General features: G+C 45.8%; 1 protein-coding gene, 1 long non-coding RNA gene and 1 pseudogene across 2 annotated transcripts; 1 reads left to right on the top strand and 2 right to left on the bottom strand.

The window, feature by feature from the left end:
- Positions 1-435: 435 nt before the first annotated feature.
- LOC124099478 (small ribosomal subunit protein eS24-like) overlaps positions 436-24,366 on the bottom strand; it is a 129,211-nt pseudogene continuing 105,280 nt past the window's right edge.
- On the bottom strand, positions 4,370-12,405 carry Aqp8 (aquaporin 8). Its single transcript, XM_046454338.2, has 6 exons — positions 12,216-12,405; positions 11,832-12,079; positions 9,212-9,338; positions 7,805-8,019; positions 6,305-6,439; positions 4,370-5,006 (listed from the first exon to the last, which is right to left on the bottom strand). The coding sequence occupies exons 1-6, from the start codon at positions 12,225-12,227 to the stop codon at positions 4,958-4,960; spliced, it is 786 nt and encodes a 261-aa protein (XP_046310294.1). The 5' UTR covers positions 12,228-12,405; the 3' UTR covers positions 4,370-4,957.
- Positions 10,761-22,583, top strand: LOC124099316 (uncharacterized). The gene is made up of 3 exons (XR_006853926.2): positions 10,761-10,987; positions 15,850-16,100; positions 22,212-22,583. It is a non-coding gene; the product is annotated as an uncharacterized LOC124099316 (long non-coding RNA).

Raw genomic sequence — 24,366 nt, 5'->3', positions numbered from 1 at the left:
ATCCTCAGCACCACATAAAAAAATAATTAATTGTATCCATTTACAACTAAAAGAAAAGATTTTTTTAAAGTTATTTTAACAAGATCTGTACAGAATTCTCTTGGCTCAACTCTCCATCTCTGGTGATAAGAATGTTTCCTCCTGGAGGGGAGAGGACATCTTTCACTTGGAGGCTGTATCTCCTGCTTTCAGAAAGAGGAGGAGTCAGGGCGTCCCTCTTCCGCCTGCTGTTTTTCAAGTGCTTTGAGCTGAAAATATCCTTATGCCAAAAGGGGAACTATTTTGGTGCAGTATGCTCACCATGGTGTTCCTTTTGTCACTGTTTTGGCATAAAAGGAAGAGTTCCAGTGGCTTTCACTCAGCCCTTACCATAATGGTCCCAACCCCAAGGACCATGGAGTCTCTGAAGAGATTTCTCCATTTGCTAAGGGTGTGCCTCCAGCTCAGCTAGGGAAGAAAACTGGAGAGGACCACAGGGTGGGCTCGGAGAGCCAGTTCACCTGAACATGAGGTAAATTCCAGACAAGGCGTCTCTATCTCATAGACTGGTCGCCTCTGTGCAGCTCACTGCAATAGAACCCAAAGACCTCAAGGATCATGCCTGCTCGGGGTCACAGTCTGCAGACTGGAGAGCTAGGCGAGTCCTGTGGTCTTTACTTTCCTTGAGGAAATGGCCACAGACCCTTTTGGATAAAGCTGGGAGTATTCATTTGCAGGGTCATGTCAGCACTCTTCCCAAGCCACCTGTCCTCACAGAATGTGAAGGCTGTGACCCAAGTCAGATCTGGCAATTAGATGAGACTGTAAACCTCTGAGGGGGGAAATCTCTAAGGGTTACAAATGTTCAAGTTCTGTAAATGAGTTGAGGCAACTAGACTTTAAGGAAAGACTTCACGTTTTAAGCATGAAAAGGAACATAGCCAATCATAAGACCCTCAACTCCAGGATGGGTCCAGGACACTGGCTTTGGGTTCCAAGACAGGTTCCAAGACAGGCAAATTTCCTAACCCCACCCTGAGACACTGGGACTCAAGGGGAAAGAGGAATATGAATGCATGTTTTGAGGCTGAGGGACAGCAGATAAGGCCTAAAAGACCTTAAGAGTTGCTTGGGTACCTGAGCAGAAGCTCATGGAGCATGTGGGTGGGCTAGTGTGAATGTCATGGAAATATGGCTAAAGGAGTCTGCTTTCAAGAAATCTCTGTGTCCTGGACACATGGGTCTCAGCTGGAGCACAGACGACCTCTGAATGGCACATCTGCAGACCCAAGGTTTACACATTTCTTTCTAGCTGGAGTAGATTACCACACTTCCCTCTCAGATTGCCCAAACCCCCAGAGTTCCTGGACAGCGTGATGAGGGAGAGATGCAGGACTGTAACAACAAGGGCGGTGGAGATTTAGGACAATTCTGGCAAAAGGAAATGAATCAGTACTTGTACCCAAGGGTCTGGAGCAGAAAGTACATTTCTGTTGCAGTAGAAGAAACCCTAGATTGTGTGTCCAAAACCCTCAATTCTAACTGAATAATAGTCAAATTACTTAGCTTCTCTGGGTTTGGGGATTGGTCAGGATGAATGGTTCCCAACCTTTAGAGTCCTAAAGATCCTTCCTGAAAATAACTGAAAAAACACATGATGTGCCAAGTGCATTTAGAAACTTCTTTACCATGATTCTGATACTTGGAAATTGTAAAGTCTTTAGTTAGATGATAACAATGATACTGCTATCACACTGTGCATTTACTGCATACTAGGCATTGTGCCAAAGCTTTATAAACATGGGGTTAACTCCTACAAGCATTCTGAGACAGTATTTTCATTTTAGAAGTGAAAAGCTGAGGCTGAGAGAAGTAAGTTCTTCAAGCACGTGCAGCAAAAAAAAAAAAAAAAAGTGATAATTCTGAGATTAAATTTAGACCTTGATCAGCATTCAAACATCATAGCCACCGTATTCGTTACTGTAATGTATTTCTAGTTCTAACATCCTAAAATTCTGTGACTTCCTTATTGTTGAGAAAAGAGGAAATGAGGTGGAAGTGAACTTAGGTGATATGGATCAATTTGGGGTTCTACTCTGTGGGGTGAGTGAATTTAGGAGTCACTGGATATTTTAGTCACTTTGCATCCCTGTGATGGAAGACCTGACAAGAGCAATGGAGAGGAAGACACGGGGGTTTTTGGCTCCTGGTTTCAGAGATTCAGCCCATGAGTGGCCAGTTCGATAGCTTTGGGCTTGAAGTGAGGCAGAGCATGATGGCAGAAGGGCATGGCAAACAGGAAGCAAAGAGAGAGAGAGAGAGCTGTGCTCGCCAGGGACAAAAAAATAAACCCCAAAGACCACCCCCCCACACTTAATTTATGAAGCCATACCCTACCTGACAACAGTTACCAAATACAAATACCAAATACAAATACAAAAAAAAGAGTATTTTTTTTGTATTCATTTCCTGTGGTTGCTGTAACAAATTGCCACAAACTTGATGGCTTAAAAGGACAGAAATATATTCTCTCATAGTTCTGGAGACACAGCAGTTGGAAATTGAGGTGTCAGCAGGGACATGCTCCCTCCAAAGGCTCAAGAGAAAAAGTCTTCCTTGCTTCTTACAGCTCCTAGTGACTTCCTGATGAGGTCTCCTGACGGTATCACACCATCTCTGCCTCCACTTTCATGTGGACTTCACTGTACACAGTGTCTGTGGGTGTCATTTTCTGTGTCTCATAAGGACACTATTGTTGGACTTAGGCCATCCTAATCTAGTAGGATTGCATCTTGATGTTTACCTTAGTTTTATCTACAAAGACCCCATTACCAGGTGAGGTCACAGTCTGAGGTTAGCATGGACATGAATTGCAAGGACACCATTCAGTCCTCTACACTGCCTCATAGGACTGTGGCGGGGAGTGAAGGACACTATGCATGTCAAGCACTCGGTGCAGGCCCTGATACACAGCAAATGCTCAGAGAGTCCTGGAGAGGAGCATCGTGTGTGGGGGTGCCTGCGTGTACATATCACTGACTTATTATTTACTACATTAGTCAAAGGTTTCTTTCATTGTTTAGGTGAATGAAATAGTGACATTTCTTACTAAGTCTTCTAAATTTGCTTATTTCTAACTTTCTCATATTATTTACTGCCTTTCTCTATCTTTTATGGTTGTTATTCTTCTGGTTTGTGTTTTTTTCCTCTCAGAATTTTTGCATATTAAGACATATGTATATAGGATGTATATACATAGAGAGAGGGAGGGGGAGGTACATAGATCATATAACATCCGTGTGTGTGATGTCTCTGCACATTCTAATCGCTGTCTGTTATAGGACACAGGGGCACCGGCAACTCTACCAGCTCTGCTTCGCAGTCCCTTGTAGGATTAGGCAGGTTTTCCCAGTGACCAGTTCTTCATTTCTACTCCAGTGAGTATGTTGCTCATCTTGTAGAATTGGGTGAATGTTTTATTGTTGATGATTTTTCCCTGGCTCTTCTTTATGGTGTCATAATGATTAACTTTCATAAATGACTCATTTCTTTTTATTGATGCGTTATAATTATGTAATAGTGGGATTGAGTGTGACTTACCACACAAGCACATGATTTGGTCAATTTCATTCCCCTGCACCTCCCCTTTCCTCTCCTCCTTTCTCCCTGATATCCCCTCTCTCTACTCTGCTGGCCTCCCTTCTATTTTCATAACATGCCTTTCCTCCTTTTGACACATAGATTCTTTTATTTTTTTTTATTTTGTTGTTGTTGTTGTTGATGGACCTTTATTTTATTTTATTTATATGCAGTGCTGAGAATTGAACCCAGTGCCTCACACATGCTAGGCAAGTGCTCTACCCTTGAGCCCCAGCCGGACCCATGGGTTCTTAAGAGAAGATACACCCTGCACTTGAAAGGCATGAAGCTCAGGTTGTCTTTCTCTACCTTCTTATGCTTTCTACTCATGTCTCCCACTCAAATACCCCATCTCTCCAGGCCTGTGCTCAGGATTCTGCTTCCCCAGGAAACTCTTGCATCTCTGCCCCACCCCATCACCCCCCCCCAACCCAGCTGACATGCAGTGACAGGATTGATCTGTGTCCGGGCAGCACTGGGCCTTCAACCAAGTCTTGGACTCTGCATTGGTCTTCTAGCAGGGTCCTGAGGAGCTGCTTTGGAATTGAGTCTGATTAGGGTCCAGGGGGGCTCTGAGCACCCAGATGGGTCTGGCTAAGTGAGGCAGGCATTCCCAAGTACCTGCACTGGCACTGGAAGCTGGGCTCTGCTGGACTTAGCCAGACTGGACAGTCAGCACCCCACTTTGAAAGTTTACTTCGTCCCCAGCAGTGCCCACTTCTCCAATGAAAGGCAAGCCAATAGACACAGGGAAGAAAAGACTAGACTCTTTATTGCAAAGTTAGATTAGCAGCTTGGGAAGCAAGGAAGTGGTCAGGCTCCAGAAGGCCCTTGTAACAGAGGAATCAAGGGACAATCCAGGAAAGAGAAAGGGGATGTGAAGGGCTGAGAGTGTGGCCTGGAGCACTTGCCTAGAATGTGAGAGACCCTGGATTCTATCCTAACACTGAAAAACTAACAATAATAATGTGAAGGAAGGAAGGAGAGATGGAGGAAGGCAGACAGGAAGGAAAAGGCGGGGAAATGAGCTGATGTACATAAACGGCCACTTAACTGCTCTCCTGCTCCTGGGACTTGCCCTCTCAAGAAAAACACTGTGCTCTTTTCATCTCTCTGGGAAGTGCTGGCAACGCCTTTCCTAGGCTGAGGCCTCAGATGGCCACAGAGCAATTCCAAAACATAGAGCATCCTTGGGCCTTTGTGGTAGTTTGTCTGTCTGTCTGAGAAGCCAGGCCCAAGTCATTAGCAGCAGGTCATTTGCTCTGGAAGGAAGCGCAGAAACTGTCTTGTCCTTACCCCAGAATGGGGCAGCTGAAGGCATAGGGGCAGCAGTTGTGCTTCATCGTCCCTTTAGGATTAGGCGGGTCTTCCCATCTCCAATGAGGAGCCTACAGAGAGAAAGATGGTACCATGAGCTCTCTGAGCCCTTGGAGGAAAGACCTCTCACCACGTCTCCAGCCCAGAATCGCAGGATCTCTTCCTGAGCCTCTCCAGCCTTAGCAGTAACCCCTTGGGGACAGGGACACACTGGAGGTGCTCACTGCCGCCATTCTGAAAGCATCAGAAGAGAAGGGCAAATGATGCTTTTCACTTGAGCCACAGGAGGGTCTTGAAGTCTCTGGGCTGCCGAAGGCAATGGTGTGAGCATCAGCCCAGCCCATGCCTGTGCCCTCCCAGACAGTGCCATCCAGAGCAGAAGGAACAGGATGAGAGAAGAGAGCCGAAGGCTGGGGCTGGGGCTCAATGGTAGTACACTTGCCTGGCATGTGTGAGGCACTGGGTTTGATTCTCAGCACCCCATATAAATAAATAAAATAAAGGTCTATCAGCAACTATATCTATAATATATAATATATATACAGAGAGAAGGAGAGATCAAGCAAGATGGAAGGGGACTCTAGCTCTTTCTGCCTGGAGTCCACTTATCCTTTTGACAATATCAACTTTATTAATCATTGCACAATTCCAGGGAGCACTGCCCACACTGTATTTTATGTGAATGGCATCTCCTGGCATGATGCCCTTGGGGACACCATTTACATGGAGGGGCCCTCTGAGGTTGTACAACAGCCCCATGGGGAACTGCTGCTCCCCTACTCTCGGCCCTACCAGCAGGTGGTCAGGTAATCAGGCTCTGCCCCACTCCAGGGCACACCCGGCTCAGCCTGCAGACACAATCACCAAGAGTTGCAATCCTCTTGGCTGCAGTGATTGATTAAGGGGTGGACACCATGCTGGAAAGACCACACCAGTGACCATCAGACACAGGGTTTTAGCTAGAGCTGTCCTCCTCCTCTGGAGTGGTCAAGCTACTAGAACATAAAGGCCGAGTGGTCTGTGGGCAGCTGTGCCTCCATTGGAGAGCCTGTCTCAGCAAAGCCACACAGAGCAAAGTGGAGCCCATGAGAAAGCCCAGATCCTAAGGACTCTATCTGAGCACCACTGAAGCCAGCTCCAGCTGTGACTTCTCAATCATGACAACCAATGGATCCTCTCTTAGGGAATGGATTTCTGTGACTTGCAGCTAAAGGTCCTGGGTGAATACAGGTTCTTTTTCTCTGAAGAAGGTTCCATCTTTCCTTCTCCAAGCCCATGTGAGAGAGTCCAGCCCTCTAGCCTTGCATTCTCTGAGAACTGTCCTCAGGGGGCCCATTAGACAGGCCCTGGCCCTGGGCCACACTCCTACCTAATGAGCAGTCCTACGAGCAGGCCAGCCAGGAGTGGGCCCAGCCAGTAGATCCAGTGGAAGCTCCAGTGGTTGGCCATCACAGCAGGTCCAAAGGCACGAGCTGGGTTCATGCAGGCTCCAGAGATAGCACCCCTACAAACATAGCCACACGTCACCAGAGCCCCAGCCAGGCCCACTCTCCTCAGATCCCCAGATAGGCCCAAACAACAGCCCACCCAGAAATCTTTCTAACTTCCCATATCAGGAGCTCCCAGGCAGATCCCAGGGAAAGCAGAGGACTGTTCACTCTAAGAAACCCAAGACGTGGCTTCTCCCTGGACATACAGCCTGCCACTCCCCACTCACTCTTCTAGAAGAGTGACGGGCAAAGAATTCCTACTGCAGGAAATAAAAACAGATCAAGTTTCTCTCTAAGTCCATAAAGCAAAGCCAGTCTGTTGTCAACCTATTTGGAGTCACGCTGCCCTGGACCTGCTAGGTCTAGCTGTGACCTCGGTTTAACCTCTCTGTGCTCCCAGCCCAGCTGGATGGAGAACTCTGTGTGTCTCCAGTGAAGTGGAAGGACCCTCCAAAGGTGGTCTGCAGGAGTAAGTAAGGAAATGCCCACAGAGCCCATGCCTCAGCAGCCTTGTGCCAGTGGGAGCTGTAATCCAGCTGGCTGAGCTGAGGCCCTTTGCATCCACACCTGGGGCCCAGAAACCTGGGGGACCACTCCCCAGGAGCATCTCTCTAGCTCTGCTGTCTGCAGCTTTACCCTAGGCACTCAGGCTGGGATTCTGAAGCCCTCATCCCTCCTGTGCCCAGTAGCCAAGGTCAAGATCCAATAAGCTTGCAAGTGAAGTGAGTGCCACAAGGGGGCAGCAAAGTTCCGCCACCGCTCGACACACACCATCCCAGTTAGCCCTAGACCACCTCTCCTGACCTGGAGAAAGGCTAGAGTTGGTTCTGTGTCCAAAAGAAAGGAAGAAGTTGGAGGTTAGGAAGGAACCTAACCCCTCAGCAGATGTGGGCTCTTGTTCTCGATCTGTCACTTGACTTGCCATTGCCCAGTGACCTTAAATAAGTCACTTCTGTCCTCACTGAACCTCAGTTGGCCTCATCTTTAAAATGGGAGTAATCTCAGGCCCAGCTTTGTCTCTCAATGCCTTCCCACGATTTCCAAAAGGCCCAAAATAGAGACGTGGGTGTGGACACTCCTTATGTGCCTGAGACTGTAGCCTGCGGGGATGTTATTCACCATACAAAACATTAGAGAACTTTCTTCTGACTTTCCTTGAATGTAACTGGAAGGGTCACCCCAGATCACCTTGTCCCAGAGCCTCCTAGTTACCACAGTCCCCACCACTCCCTATTACTGCCCAAAGCCAACCCGTTGTCCCCATCTGCAGCACCTTCCTAGTAGTCCCTACTGGCAATTAATGAGTGACCCTCAGGCCTGATCCCCTGAGGCGCGACCCAGATCTGGGCATGGTGGTGTCTGTGCTGAGGGACACCCACCCTGCCAGGATATCCACGGTGACCGAGAAGCCAATGCAGAACGGGGCCAGAGAGCCGCGTGTCTTCTCGTTGATGGCGCCCATGCACACGGCCAGTACCAGCAGTGCTGTCAGGATGATCTCCGCTCCCAGTGCCGCCCCCACCTGCCTCTGCTCCTGGACTGTCACAAAGGCGGCCCCAGAGGCATTCCAGAACCTCTCCTCAGGACTCACCACCTGCGGAGAGAAGCCACTCAGTCTCACAGGGGGTCGAAGAGAAGCTGGGAGCCAAGCAGAGGGGGCCCATGATCCAGGCCTGCCCACCCTGGGAGCAGGGAGGCCCAGAATGCCCTCTCCAGACAGGGAAATGGCTGCCGCCTCCTGTGGAGGCAGGCAGAGGCCAGGGCAGGGGAAGACAGCAAAACTCGGGACTCGAACCCAAAGTCTGGACTGGGCTACGCTAAAAGGTCTCCCATCCTCCCCAGCACACCCACACACACACACCACACAAGTCCACACCTTTAAGACCTCTGGCTGAACAGACTCACGGGCAAAAGAAGGGAGAGGAGGGGAGCCCACCCCCGGAGCTCTATGTAGAGCTGTACAAGTCCTGGGGTTCAGGCTATGGGGTGGCTCATTGGTAGCACACTTGCATGTCATGCCCGAGTCCCCGAACTCCATCCCCAGCATGAAAGAAAAGAGAAGAGAAAAGAAAGAAAAGGAAGAGCTAGACTGATTGAATGGGAGGATTTATTTATTTTTTTTTTGGTACCAGGAATTAAACCTACGGTCACTTATCAGAGAGCCCCATCCCCAGCCCTTTTTATTTTCTTATTTTGAGACAGGTTCTCACTTAGTTGCATAGAGCCTCACTAAGTTGCTAAGGCTAACCTCAAACTTGGGATCTTCCTGCCTCAGCCTCTCCAGTTGCTGGGATTTCAGGCAGGCACTACCACACCCAGCCGAATGGGAGAGTTTTAAACAAAAATTGAGTATCGATTCCTGAAGAACACAGAGGCATTCACTCAGGAATTTTTCCAGGAGGATAACCATATTCACCCTGTGTCCTCATCCAGAGCTTTGTGAAAAATGTATAGAATTAAGAAGTGAATGAATTTAAAAACCACTAGAACCATCCAAATCCATTCCAAAGCCAGAAATAGGCTCAGAAAGAGAAATGTTAAGCCATGAATTTGCTTCCTGATCTGTCCAGGGAAGAGCTGTGTCCACATATGAATGGAAAAAGGTAGGTTTAGAGGGAGCCAAAGGTCCATGGAGTGTCCCCTGCTCCAGAAGAAAAGGGCCACCAAATTCCACTGACAGACATAAACAGAGAATTGGACATTTCCCAACTCCCCCACCCTTGCACCCCTCCAGCAGCCCCACAGGAGTCATCCCAGCCAGCCCAGCCCCCTTGGGCATCACCCACCTTGGCCAAGGCGGCCCCAATCAGCCCCCCACACAGCTGAGATAGCCAGTAGGGAAGAAGCATGATCACGTTGAGGCCTCCAATCAGCATGGCCGCCAGCGACACCGCAGGGTTGAAGTGTCCACCACTGTACACCACAAAAGCAGAAGAAATCATGAGGCCCACGTCCAGAGCTGACCACAGGCTGCCCCCGAGAGAGATGTCCCAGCCAGTCCCTCAGGCTGGCTTCCCAGGGCCAGAGTCAGTCCAGGCCCTGACCCAAAGACAAGTACCCCAAATTCTCTCCCCTTTCCCTGAGGTGCCAGATGCTAGGGCGAGGGGTCGGGGGAGGTGGGAAGGGAGGAGCTGCCCCTCAGCCCGCCCCAGGAGGGCCCAGAGGAAGAACATGTAGGGATTCCTAGACTCCATCAGGGCCATTGCTAGGGCCTGAACAAGAGCACATGGTTGACCTGTTCAGCCAAGATCAACCTTATGTTTGGTCTGCAAGTGTAATGAGTATAAAATCAAGATTAGTTCAGGCTGGAGATGGCACTGAGGATTGGGGAGGGGTTAGAGATCAGGTTAGGAACTGGGAGTTTGGGATGTGAGTGAGAGATGGACAAGTCAGGGTTAAAGGGCAAGTCTGGTTGACTGCCCAGTCTAAGAAGGAATTATTCCCAGAGCTTGACCCATTAAATCCCTCAGGTCCCCAGGAATGGAACCTCCCCTAAGAGGGAAAGTGGCCCCAAGACCCCACCCATGTCACACAAGAGTCAAAGTGCCCCTCAAATATTAAGAGCCACCAGCAGGCCTGCCTACTCCCAGGACATGGAGCTGAGACTAGACAAGGATGTTGGCTCTGCACAAAAGGACTCTGTCCAGCACCCTGGTACCTCAACACCAGCTGCCCCCAACGTGTCTGGCCCAGCCTGACCCCCAGGCCCCCAGGAGCTTCCAGTGCAGAAGCACCAGCAGATGCTCAGATGTGAGTTGGGAAGAGGGGCCCCCCTGGCCCACTTGGCTTGAGACAGATGGGGGTGAAAGAGTCAGACCCCTCCCAGGCCATCAGCTCCCCTTCTGTCTTGGCACCTGGTCCAAATGGCCAGGAGAAAAGCTGTCACTGAGAGCAAGGCTCCATCGGGACAGGCCTGGGCACCTGAGGGCCACACGTGCTCCCTGGACCAAGTTTATACTCCTTGACTGTAAACTAAGCAAGACACTTTCTTAGTTCTTTCAGTCATTGCTCACTTGGCAAATATTTATTGAACATTCACTACATGCCAAGTACCGTGCTGGGTGCTTTACACACCTTATCTTGGCTCCAGTCAACAACCTCAAAGTCCATACCTGGTCCACAGGAACGGCTGAATAAATATTCTTTGAAAAACACCAGTGATTGAATAAAAGGTCAGTACTACAAATATGATCTGCTGCAGGGCCTGAGAGATGTTCCCAGCTGGCCTGGCCTGGGTTCACTCCCTAGCTCTGCTGAAGAGCTGTGTGGCCTTGAGCAAGTTACATAACCTCTCAGTGCCTCAATAATCTCTCCCTGATAAGGCTGTTGCAAAGACGTAATGAATTCACATGTGTCTAGCACCTTGCACTGTCTATGGAGTTGGTGCTCAATGAACATCAGCTGTAATGATTTTCCACACGTACAGCGCTGCACACAGAGAAGTTAGTGACTGGCCCTGGTCACCCAGCTAAGAAGTGACAGAAGTTCTATTCAACCCCAGGTGTACCTACTGAGAGATCAGGTGCTCTTCCACCCTCAGCTTCCCACGGACATTTACAAAGGTATTAAATTTCTCTTTCCATTCTGGTTTCCCCAGAAACTATATTTCAATTTCCTCACTCAGATCTATTTCTTGAGTGAAAGTAAATACAGACCAACCGGTCCCAAATCACCCTGCCAGGTATCCTTTGCGAGACAGCTATCACTACAGATGACTCCCCCAGGAACACCCCACCCTCAGCCCTCCCCAGGGAGCGCCCATCCAGATGAGAACTAGGACACGGGCCACCTCCCTGCTCCCTGCCCTCCCCCAGGACCCCCGCAGGCACCTGTGTACCCCAGTACTAGCCCACCTCCTAATGGTAACAGTGACACAGCAATCAGGGTTGACACAGCCTCAGGTGTGACAAGCGCCTCCTGTTCCCCTTAGGAGGCCTGTGGGTTTGGGCGCTGGAGCTGGACAGCTTAGCCTCGACTCCTGCTCCACCGCTTTCCAGCCCTGCAGCCTTGGACAGGTTACGTGGCCTTTCTCTTGCCCAGATGTAAAATGGGGGACCTGCCCCACAAGGTCACCATGAGGATTAAATGATCAGTATCTGCAAAGTGCTTAGGATAGTGCCAGTACATGGTTAGCCATATATAACGTTGGCTTGAAAAATCATTTGAAAAGTATATTATTCCCATTTGATAGGTGGCGAACTTTGGTTTCAGAGACTTGCCTGAAGCCACGGGGTTTGTGGTCTGCACAGCCAAGATGGGCCAGGCGGTCTGACCTCCGGCCTACACGTTCTGCAGCACCCTGAGCGTGTGCCACACGCCCAAGGGTCCCTGCCAAGAGCTTTGCTCCCCACCTGACCCCCAGCTCCCCAAGTCAGCCCCAGGCTGAAGGCTCAGCCTTGGTCTCACCTGATGTTCCCCAGTATAGCGATGATGAGCCCCAAGGCCAGCCCGTGGGCCAGGGCCGGCTGCAGCCGCCCGGTGTCTGGCCCACTCTCGATGACTGACAGGCACCCGATGAAGATGAAGAGGGCAGAGCCCAGCAGCTCCACCAGGCAGGGCTGCACAAACCGCTCGAACCAGGACGTGCGACACCTGACGCTCATGCTCAGTTCCTTCACCTTGCCACCACCAAGCTCAGTGTCACACATGGGTGCCTGCCGCAGGGGAGAGGGGAGAGGAGGTACGGGTGGGAAGGCAGCCAGACAGAGGCCTCTGCCCCCAACCTGGAATGCCCTCTCTCGGCCACCCCTCACCCGCCGGGCTGGGGCAGAAGATGTGGCCTGCGCTCACCTCTCCAGACATCAGGGAGAAACAGCCCAGGGCCTGGGCCCTGCCAGAGCTGCTGCCAAGCAGCACCTGCTGTCCCGCGCGCGCTTAGCTTGGGGACCAGGTCCTCTGATCCGCTATAGGCTCTGCCTCTTTTAAAGGGTGGCAGAAGCTCGCTGAAGGTGTCAAGAGAGCAATAAAGCCTGCGTGGGAGGTGGCCCTGAGGCCCAGAAAGGAAACTTTATTTTTTTATCTCCCCAGGACTGGGTGGGGAGGGGGTCAAGGATTGCTGGGCTCCCTGCCAAGCAGGGCAAAGGTGCTGAGTGCCGGGTGCTGGCCTGCTTGCATCATCGGAGGCTCTGGCTCCAGGCCCTGCTCTGTAGGAGATGGAGGGGCCCAGCACCCAGTGCTCCCCCCCCCAAGGCGACAAGCTTATGTAAATAGCGCGAAGAGGCCCCACAGATCGGGAGCCGTACTTGCTAAGTGACAGACTCCCCTTCAATCATTTGTCCATCTTCTACCTGAGGCCCGGACCCCTGCGCTCCCCTCACAGGCTGATCCCACACGGAGAGTGTAAACGAGGCAGTGGAGACAGGTGGCACTGTAGAGCAGTGGTAAAACCCGTGGACTTTCTGGACCTTTCTGCTGTGTTCTGTTTCCCCCTTTGGTCCTGGGGTTGAACCCAAGGCCTCGTGCCCATGGGCACACACTCCACTGAGCCCCAGCCCAGCCCACACGGCCTGGATTTAAATCCCAGCTCTGCAGAGACCTCGCCTATAACCTTGAGCAGGTTGCTTAACCTCTCTGTACCTTCATTTTTAAATCTCTGGATAATAGAGAGATAACCAATATTGTAGAATCCTTATGAGGTTCAAACAAGTTAGTGTCTGATAACTGCTCAGGACAGTGCCAGACCCATGATAAGCACCATACCCCTATTCATTCATCCATTGAGAATATACTAATAAAAATGATATCAAAATACCAGTAATTTAAAATCCGTAGTTAGATGTCATTACTATTTATGGAGTACTTTCTATATGCTAAATGCTGGGTTAAGGACCTGAAGGCATGACCTCATTTTAACCTCACAACAACTCCATAAGGTAGGGGTAAAATGAATTTCTCATTTTATAATCTTTTATGATTGTTAACTCATGGGCCGTCATAAAAGGACATTGTGATTCAACTTTTATAAGGCACCTAGAATAGTCACTTTATAGGTACAAAGAGTGGAATGATGGTTCCCAGGTCCTGGAGGGGAGAGAGTCTGGGGTGTTCATGTCTAACGGGTACTGAGTTTCTGTCTGGGAAGATAAAAGTATTTTGGAGTTGGATGATGGAGATGGCTGCAAAGCTCTGTGAATGAACTTAATTGGAAATGGTTATGAAGGTAAATTTTATGCTGTGCATAGTTTGCCACTATTGGAAAGAAAAACTACTTTGTAGGCTAAGCCACTAGATTCCATTACCTTGAATGGATGGATGGATGGATGGATGGATGATAGATGGATGAATGATGGATGATGGATGGGGAGAGGGAGAGAGAAAACAACGTGATATGTGTTTCCTTACCCATTTATCCAATAAATACCTAAATTGTCACTGGGAGTCTGTCACTCTTCCAAGTTGGCTGGAAATGAAGCCATAAACAAGAAAGGCAAAGATTTCACTTTGTGTTCATAGCTATTGTCTGAGTGTGCGTATGAGAGATAGTTGGAGAAATGAGGTTAGTGTAAGGGAATTTTATGATAATTGTTTCCATCCTGGATGGCTCACTACGCAGCATGCTAAGCCAGCTGCCTCCATTCACCACAGCCTAGAAGATATGCCCGTTACTCATTATCCCCATCTTCAGATGATAAAAATGCAACACAAAGAAGCTAAAGAATTTGTCCATGGTTGTGTAGATTCAAAGTATCTGCTTCGGGACAGAAGTGGACAAGGGTTTGACAGTCTGTTGGCTGCCTGGTCAGCCAGGAACCCCAGGACTCCGGGCCTCCCTTGAACATCTGTGCATCCTACAAGTTTCAGGACCTGCTGTCTTACAGATATCTTGAGTCTGTCCTCTCCCTCCGCACAGCCCACAGACACTGTACGAAAGGTTCTCAGGCTTCCTTCCACACCCCCGTCTCCTGCATCCTTTGCCCAGGCCCTTCCACTGGGGCTTCCAGTACAATCCTCTCCTGTTTTCACCCAGGCCTTTGTCACTTCTTGCTCGGAAAAACCAAATTAACATTCATCACACGCCTGCACTGGACTCCTCAGTTCATCCTGCCGGCTTCCTCATCTCACAGCTAGGAGCTCCCTGCTAGCATCGTTATAACTCCTCAGCTGGTCTCCGTCTCACCCAATTTTCATTTATCTGTTTCATACTGGAAGCCAGCAGGGTACAACTTAACAGTCCAGACTGGGGGGATCAGAATGCTCTGCCCTTCACTTGCTATCTGCTCTGTCAGTCTCAGTTTCCTCTTCTCTAAAGGTGGACTAACTATGCAGAGGTCTGTTTGTGGCTGAAATGAGAAAATGCATTTAGTACAGACCCCAACAAATTCAGAACAAGAACCCAATGAACAGTAGCCATTGTTATGGTTTGTATTAGGCTAAACTAACTGCTACAACAAATATCCCCGTCAACATTAATGCCTTAACATAATAAAAAGTGATTCCATTGTTCACACAACGATCCATAGCAGGCCGTCCACCAAACGGTGACTCAGGGAGTCGGGCTACTTCCATCCTGGAGATCCACTACTGGGATCTTTGGATCTTTGCTAGGCCATAGGGAAAGAGAATATTTCTATGGGCAAGGCCTAGAAAGAGCAAATACCCTTTCCAGCCATTCTTGATGGGCTAGATCTTGGTCACGTGGTTTCATCTGTCTGTAAAAGAAGCTGAGAAATGCAGTCCAGCTGTGTGCACAGGAGGAAGAAGAAACGCGTGGTAGGAATACCAGGAAATTTCTGCCCCATGATAGTGGCAGTTCCCCAGACTGTTGATCTAACTGAGTTACAACATTTCAGTGTCTCGATAGTTTCAGGGGAAAACCAAACTCCCTTGGCTCGTCACAGACCCCAGTCCTAGCCCCTAGACACTTTTTGTCTCATGAACCTTATGCAGTTTACCAGATTAGTCAGATACCCTGGGCCCTCCTGGCCATGCCCCTCTCTCTCTTTGAAGTCCTCTCTTGCCCTCTTGGCCAACTTCTCATTCAAATCTCAGATCACGTATCACGTCCTCCCTGGCACCTGGGTCAACTAGATGATAATCCTCTAGCCATGTTCCTCCCTCATCCAGAGCCAAAATGGACTCCACCGCTCCCAGCACAGTGAATCTCCAGAAGACATCTGAATGTCACTCAGGTACATGAGAATTTTTCCATGGCCTGATGTCCTCATACACAATGTACTGGCCATCCCAAGTCGCTGAAACACCTAATACCTAGAGAGACAGTGTTTTCCTAAGGAATTCTTTGGTTGCAAACCTTCCAGTCTCCTAATCTCTGGTTGGCATGACCAAGGCCTCTAATTTTAATCCCTGTTCAGGTGGTAATCATTCAAGATGTCTCCACAGTCTACCACCAAGTCCAGATGGAGTCTAAAAGATGGTCCCATTTTATCCTGCCATATTACCCTTCCCCCATTTCTTTCATTCACAGCTTCTTGCAAGTGCAAGAATGTGGTGCTGGTGCTCTGGCAGCCATCTTGAGACTATGAGGTGCAACTTACCATTGGGTAAATCCTTGACAACGACATCACCAAGCCACCAGACCAACACCCAGACCAGACCACCTACTCCAGACTTGTTAAATTAGTCTGCAGGAATTTTTCAAGATGGCAGATGAGAGGATATCGCTTTCCTGGCTGTTCTGTAGAGTGAAACCAAGAAAACAGGCAGTTTCTCAGAAAGGTGAGTAACCAAAAGGGGTAGGCGGGTGGACTTTACTGGAACTTAAAACTGTGCATTCAAAACAGATCAGGGACTCAGGAGGCTGGGTATAATAAAATAAGGAAGAAATCCCCAGCAACACAACCACTGTCATGGTTGGTCCAAAAGCACCAACCAAAGTGGTCCTTCAAGAGCAAAGTGAAGGATAAGGGAATTAAAAGAACCCCCATTTTTAGGAGACTTGAGGCATATTGGGTACAGAACATTTAGAGATCAAGGACACTGAGTGATTAAACTGCACAATATCTTTGTGAGGGAAAGAAGCCACCACCTCTCCAGGTAGTGTGTGGAGGACGAGAGATGGAACTGTTTTGCAGTCATGGCTTGGGGGTCGGCACCTGAGGGAGACAATTCCTGGAAAACCTGAGTTTGGCCCAAAATATAGGCTCAGTAAATACACACTGCACCCCATAAAGTGTGCTTAAGTGACCAGGAGAAAATTGAACATGGAGAGAGGTCTACAGAGGGGACAACTGGTTGTGGAAACCCACCACCCCTACCCCTCCCACTCAGCTATCTGCAGGACTGGCTAGGAGAGATGCATCTGGCCGAGAACTTGGAATGGCGGAGATGGGAGAGATTGTTTGGAGACTGAACCCAAGATCAGGAAACGTGGGGTCTGCAGGTGATGTAAGGGACTAAGAATTGGCTCCAGCACCACAAGAGTGGAACCCAGGGGAGATCCCTGGGGCACAGTCTTCCGACGTGGATCAGCAATTACTGGGTGCTGGGGGTGCACTGATTTAAAATCTCCAGACCAATTGGCATTCAGCAAAGAGCCTGGAGCCCACCTAAGCCTAAAACTGCTTCCAGGAATTCCTCCTACAGGATTGCCTCTCTCACTCCAGCAATCCAGAGGGAGGAGCATCACACTCCACCGGCCTCATCTAAACTGCTGAGAAGAGACGCTGAGAATATTTTGAACTCCAACTAAAAGAATTCTTTAACTTTTCATTGAGATTTTTTTCTCCTTTCTTTTTTTCTTTTTTCTTCTTTCTTTTTGTGTTTAATTGTGACCTTAACAGTACATGGACATTTATACATACTCATACTTGTTTTTTTTTTCCTCATGTCTAGCTATTATAAAGCCAGTTATTTTTCATGGATCAGTTTTTTGAGGATTTGGATGTTTGATTAGTACATTGTAGTTTTCTTTTGTATTACTTTATTTTTATTCTTTTTTAAATTTTTACTTCTATATATTTTTCTCTTACCTGTTTCCCTTCATTCTCTTTCTCTCTTTTCTTTCTCTCTCTTTCACCCTTCCTTTAATTTCTTACTTCTATCTTCTCTCCTCCTCCCTCATAATTATCACATCCTATGTCATTTCTGTTCCCTCCCTGTCCACCATTTGAAATGGTAAACCGTTTTGCAAACTTGCTGTTTTTAGTGTAGGAAATAACTAATCATATCGTTTCTGTTTATTGTGATAATTAACATTGAAGACATCATAGTCAGAACTATCTGGTTTATTGTTATATATTGTTTGCATTAGCTGTTACTATTTGTCTCCCCCTAAATTGTGAGGTACTGGAAACCTTCAGGGACACTGTGAGTCCACAGAGTAGAAACTCTGCTACGTCAAATTCATACTGATAGATGGGTAAACAAACAAATAACATGAAAAACCAAGGGAACAAATCACCCCAACAAACCAAAATACTCCAATAAAGGATCTAATGACACCACAGTGGAAGAGAAGGAATTTAGAATGTACATGGTCAAACTGATCTGCAAAGTAAAGGATGATGTAAGGAGTGAAATCAGAAAGAAAATACAGGAAGTGAAAGATCACTTCAATAAAGAGATAGAGATTCTGAAAAAAGTCAAGCAGAAATCCTCAAAATGAAGGAATCAATAAACCAAATTATGAATTTAATGGAAAGCATCACCAGCAGATTAGATCACTTGGAAAACAGAGTTTCAGGCAATGAAGACAAAATATGTAATCCTGAAAACAAATTTGACCGTGGAGAAAAGATGTTAAGAGACCATGAACAGAACTTCAGAAATATAGGACAACCTGAAAAGACCAAATTTAAGATTTATGGAGATAGATGAAGGCTCAGAGATACAAACCAAAGGAATTCATAATCTTTCCAATGAAATAATATCCGAAAATGTCCAAAACATTAAGAATGAAATGAAACATCAAATACAGGAGGCTTACAAGATCCCAAATATGCAAAATTACAACAGACCCACATCAAGGCACATTATTTTGAAAATGCCTAACATACAGAATAAGTATAGAATTTTAAAGGCTGCCAGAGGAAAATGGCAGTTAACATTTAGAGGAAAACAATCTGGATCTCAGCTGATTTTTCAACCCAGACCCTCAGAGCTAGAAGGTCTTAGATAATATACCAAGCTCCGAAAGAAAATGGATGCAGGCTGAGAATACTATACCCAGCAAAATTAAGTCTCAGAATTGACGATGAAATAAAAATCTTCCATGATAAATAAAAGTTAAAAAAATTCACAACTAGAAAGCCTGAACTATAGAACATTCTCAATAAAATATTTTATGAAGAAGAAGTGAAAACCAGCAAATGGAGGAGCTATATTAGACTAGTCAATCAAACAAGAAACTAATTCAAAGTAAAAAAAAAAACAGAAATAAATCAAAATAGAAGGGAATAGAAATCATTTCTCAATATAACACTGAATGTAAAAGGCCTAAACCCATGAATCAAAAGACATAGATTGGATTGAGAAAATAAGACCCAACAATATGCTGTCCTCAAGAGACTCACCTCATAGGCAAAGACATCCACAGACTGAAGGTAAAAGGATGGGGAAAAAACATATCATTCACAAGTATTTAGTAAACAAGCAGGGGTTTCTATCCTCATATCAGATAAAGTGGACTTCAAGACAAAGTTAATCAGAAGGGGCAGAAGGACATTTCATACTGCTTAAGGGAATCATACAACAACAAGACATAACAATGTAAATATTTATGCCTCAAACAATGGAGCATCTGCGTACAAAACAAACCCTTCCCGGTTTCAAGAGTCAAATAGACCACAACACAACAATACTGGGTGACTTTAACATGCCTCCGTCACTACTGAACAGATCCTCCAAACAAAAACTAAATAAAGGAGTTACAGAGAGGCTGGGATTGTAGCTCAGTAGAAGAGTGCTTGCCTAGCACATGTGAGGCACCAGGTTTGATCCTCGGCACCACATAAAAGTAAATAAAAGAAAGGCATTGTGTTTATCTACAACTAAAATAAATTTTTTAAAGAAGCTATAAAACTAAAAAAATACAATTAATAATTTAGAGTTTACAGAAATATATAGAATATTTCATCCATCAATGACCACATACACTTTCTTTGCAGCAGCACACAGATCTTTCTCTAATATAGACCATGTTATGTAAGCTATCACATATGTTGGCATTCAATTGTCATATTACCTTAATTTATTTTTAGCATCTGTGCGGTTATTTTGTTAGCTCCCTTTCCACTGATATTTAATTTTTGTGTTCTTGCTTTTTTCTTGATTAGACTTGATTTTTATCAGCTGTTAGCTGTATTATTTCTCCTCTCTGTCTCCTATTTCTGCCTAATTGGAAAATAATCTGATTGTGAATCTAGCTTCTTTCTGATAAAAGTACTTTAAGTTATAAATGTTCATCTGAGTACTGTTTCATCCCAAATTCTGATATTTTAAGCTTTTGATTGTCACTTAGTTCAAAGCACTTTTTATTTACTTTTCTTGTGCTTTCTTCCTCGACCCATGAGATAGTTATGTGTGTGCCATTTAATTTTGAAATGGTTGACATGTGGAGGTGGGGTTCTATATACCATAAGGGATTGAATTCTAATATAATAAACATACAGGAAACACAGCCTGCATGATTTCAATTTTTTTTAAAAATGATGGAAATGCTTTTTATATTGATTGTATTGATTGCACACATGTCAAAACTCATCAGATTGCATTCCTCAAATATGTGCACTTTACTGTACTTCAATTTTACCTCAATAAAGCCATGGGAGGAAAGGTTAAAACAATCTGCAGTTCCCAGATTGTAAGTTCCCAGGGAGTCACAGTGAGTTCACAAGGGGTTATGGGTATTTTAAATTCCAAAGGAAACAAAGTGATGCTCAATATCTGAAGCTACTCGGCCAAGATAGATGGCAGTTTTAATCTCAGATGCTGCTACATTCCTTTCAATGACGTAACATCTTTGTGAAGCAGTTTGTACAGCAGATGCCATGATAAAATCCAAGTGTCCCATGAAAGTCAATGTGAAAGAAGAAATGAGTCCAGCAGTGTCCACCTGTCCAATCTGATTCCAAGGTCTGAGAATTGTGCCACGCCCCAAAGGCACATGCATCCACGGCAACTAATCCCAATACTTAAAAAAGTTATTTAGGAACTTAAATAACATGTTATTTAATCACAGCTACTTAAGAGGAAAATAAGAAATATGTGGTTTTCTTCAACGTATGTGTATTACTAGGTATTGCATATTATCTTCAGTGTATATTATTATATGTACATACAATGCATGAATCATTTTTTCAGTGTATGTGTATTGTTTTTTTGAATATACATTTTTTTTCAAGTGACTGCTAAGTTTTTAGCACATCAATATTTACTAAGTTTTTTGACTTCACCGCTTAATAAACAAAAACTGCTAGGTAACTTTTTGGCCCAGGCACAGAGTGAACCAAGAAAATTTGGGAGCCTGTGAAGTAAACACTGTGTGTCTTGCTATTCCAGGTATTTCCAGGAAAGACATTTCTGGCTTCTTTATCATTTCAGTTCAATAACCTTTTCTGGAAACTGGCCACCATTTACAATGCAGGTGCCTGGTGACTCAGCCTGCAGACAAGCACAGAAACTGAAAGCGAGCATTTCTTTCTCTCCTAAAACTGGCTGTAGGTACACCTGCTTCTGAAAGTGACTCTGTAGAAATGGCTCTGGGTTGTTTTCAGTGTGTGAGCACCCTGGAGCCTGGACAACTTGGCTGCTGGCAATGAGCCTGGTTCTCACCTTTCCTCTGCTCGCAGTGCAGGGCTCCTTTGAACCCGAGCAATCTCCTGCTGCCCAGAAGCACCTGAGCCTTCTCTGCTCGCCTGCAGCACCAAATTCAAAGTGTCTTTCACACCAGTAACCAGACACGTTGGCTGGGTCAGAGCTCTTCACAGCTGGGAAGCTGTTGAACAGAGGAAGCCGTCTCAGCAAGGCGCCATCTGCATGCGTTGAAAAGTAAAAAATGGCTTCCGTTTGCTGAGGACCTATTGGGAGCTTGGCACTAGGAATGTATTTTATACGAATAGTCAGAATGTTCCCACACCTCATTTTTCTTTCTCGTTTATCCTTTTCCTTACTACCTAAATTAAATAACTTCTATAAAATAAGAAATTGAAGGCTGGGGTGCAGGTCAGTGGTAGAGCACTTGCCTAGCATATGTGAAGCCCTGGGTTCCATCCCCAGCAATGAGGATTAAGCATCTTTTCATAAAAGATGAAAAAAAAAGATGCTTAATCTCTTCAATAGTTGGGAGGGGTGAATTAAGACCAAAAAAAAAAAAAAATAAAGCAACATTTTCACTAACAAATCCACAGAAAAAATTTTAAAGCAACTAACATTCAATACTGATGAAGATAGGAGACATAGGCTAACTCAGACACTGCTGGCAGAAGGGCAATGGTTATAATATTTCATAGCCCAGTCTTGCAATATTTACTAAATATTTGAATAACACATCCCTAGATCCAGCAAGCTTCCAGTTAGGAAATCTGTCCTATTAGAGGTATGTGTAGGGACTTCAGTTTAATTGTTAGGAAATCTATCCTATTAAGAGGTATGTGTAGGGACTTCAGTTTAATTATTTATTATGGAAAACATTGAGGACAATCTGAATGGTCCTGATTTAAAAACAGCAGTTGAATAAAATGTGGTCTATTCCAGCACCCTCTACATCCCATAGTTTTATTCACTATCTGTCTTTGGGCAGTCCATTTCTTTCATCCAAACTGTTCCCTGATTCTGGCAAATTCTACACATCCTTCAGGTCTCAACTAAGATATGATCATTTTTTAACAGCTCGATTGAGGAATGATTGACAGATGACATAGAAGATTACAACGTCTTTACAGGGACCAAGAAAGAAGCATCGTGGGAAATGGAAATCCGTGTGCAGGTTGAAGTGATGAACCTTATAAACACAGAGCACAAGAAGGCAGACACAAGAAAACACACCGGGGACCACCAAGTTCAAAACCAAGCGAAGCACCATCCTACCAGCTTTGGGGTACTTCTGGGGCCAGGCACATGGAGACTTTTGGGGTGCTGTCCTCTGCATCTCATGGAGGTGGGTGCTGGCTGCAGGAGAGGGATCACCTTGCAATAATGCAATAAGCTGCTACAATTTATATGCTTTCTTGTGGGTGTTGTACCTCAATAAAAAATTAAAAATAAAACTACCAATCTGTCCTTAGAAAAAGATCTCTTCTATTCTTCTGGACCCAATCAAGAGGAAATCCATAGGTGTATTTACGGCACCTCAGAAGAGAATCCCAAATTCAACCTTCATAGATAGATAGATATAAGAAAAAAATAGGGTAAAATTTAGGGTTTGGTACTAGGAATGGTTCTAGGCAGCCACTGGGTGTCTCAGAACTATCCCCAGAGATCAGGAGCAAACTACAGTATTTGTGTGGGTGTGAAAATAGGCTTTTGTATGACAAAAATGCAATCCTGGGACAGAGTTAAGAAACCAATCTTGGCCTTAATTAAGGACCGTCACCCAATCTCTTTTATTCTCCCTGTCCCCTTTCACCACATATTTCTATCTTCTTCAGAAAACAAATAATTTATCCAAATGAGGAAAATATGCTTTTCTCAAAAGCTCAGAGCAGTATTTTACCCCAATTATTGGAGAAAAGATATCTTGATTACCTAAGTAAGGGATAAGAAAGATTTGATAAATGGGGTGAGGGGAGTAAATGTTCAGTCTTAATATCTTTATTTTTGTTTTAGTTTTTTGTTTGTTTTTATTGAAGTAAGAGTCTATACATTTTATGAAGAACTTAGGGAAAAACCATTCAGAATGATTGTTGGTTGTTGTTTTGTTTTAGGGACTGAACCCAAGGGGGCTTGACCACTGAACCACATCCTCGGCCCTTTTTACATTTTATTTTGAGACAGGGTCTCGCTGAGCTGCTTAGGGCCTCACTAAATTGCTGAGACTGGTTTTGAATTTGTGATCCTCCTGCCTCAGCCTCCTGAGCCGCTGGAATTATCTGCATGCACCGCCGTGCCCAAAAAGCTTTTTTATTCTGAGATAGGGTGTCAATGAGTTTCCTGGGCTGGCCCAAACTTGGAATCCTTCTGCTTGGTCCTCTTGAGCAGTCGGCATGGCAGGCCACACCACTGGGCCTGGCTAGACCTGTGCTGAAACTGAAAGTGGAAGAGCTACCAGGACCCTTGGGTGAGTTTAAAAACGACTGACTCATCCAAACAGAAGCTGGCTTGGTATAAAACCTTTAAAAGAACATTTTTGTCAATTAAACGGAAAATTTAACTTCTGATTCTGGTCAAATGTGTCTCTCTGCAACATGCCTTAAGTTGGGGGGGCACCTTTTGAGAAACACCAAATGCCATTTATTTGCTCAGTTTTATTTCAAAACAAAACTGTGTGATTATATTAAGCATAATTATTATTAATATTATTATTAAAGTTGTATATTAAATTAAACATAGTTTTTCAAACAATACACCATCCCCTTCCTTACCTTGGGTGGTCTGTGTGCCAGACTTAACTGGCTGATTGACATTTAAAAGTCTGTTGAGGTCGGGATGGTTCCTGGGGCCCTGCAGAAAGAGGGGGCATTGATTCTTGTTTGTGGCACAGCTGTACCTTGATCCCCCTCTCTTCCTCCCTCTACCTCTCTCTGACCTATTATGCAGAATCCCAGGCACAGAATCAAATCCAAGGTATGTTTATGGCATGGCCATTTGCTTTAAAGGATATTGAGCAAGAGGCTAATTTTAGAAGTGTGTTTTTATGCTGTAAACTTCTTGTGATTCATCAAAACACAATAAATACCAGGAAGGGACTGAGGAGGGTATAGGTAAGAGAGAGAAAGTGGCGGGGGGTGGGGGCGGGTTAAGCCCTTGGATGTGTAAGAGGACTTCCCAGGCTGGGGCTCAGCCCCACACACACTATCACTATTTAGGACTGAATAGCCCTATTGTG

The sequence above is a fragment of the Marmota monax genome, unplaced genomic scaffold (assembly GCF_021218885.2).
Source record: "Marmota monax isolate L192 unplaced genomic scaffold, Marmota_monax_Labrador192_F-V1.1 WCK01_AAM20220418_F8-fsc00086, whole genome shotgun sequence".
Classification (NCBI taxonomy): Eukaryota; Metazoa; Chordata; class Mammalia; order Rodentia; family Sciuridae; genus Marmota; species Marmota monax.
This window is presented reverse-complemented; position numbering and strand designations above follow the sequence as displayed.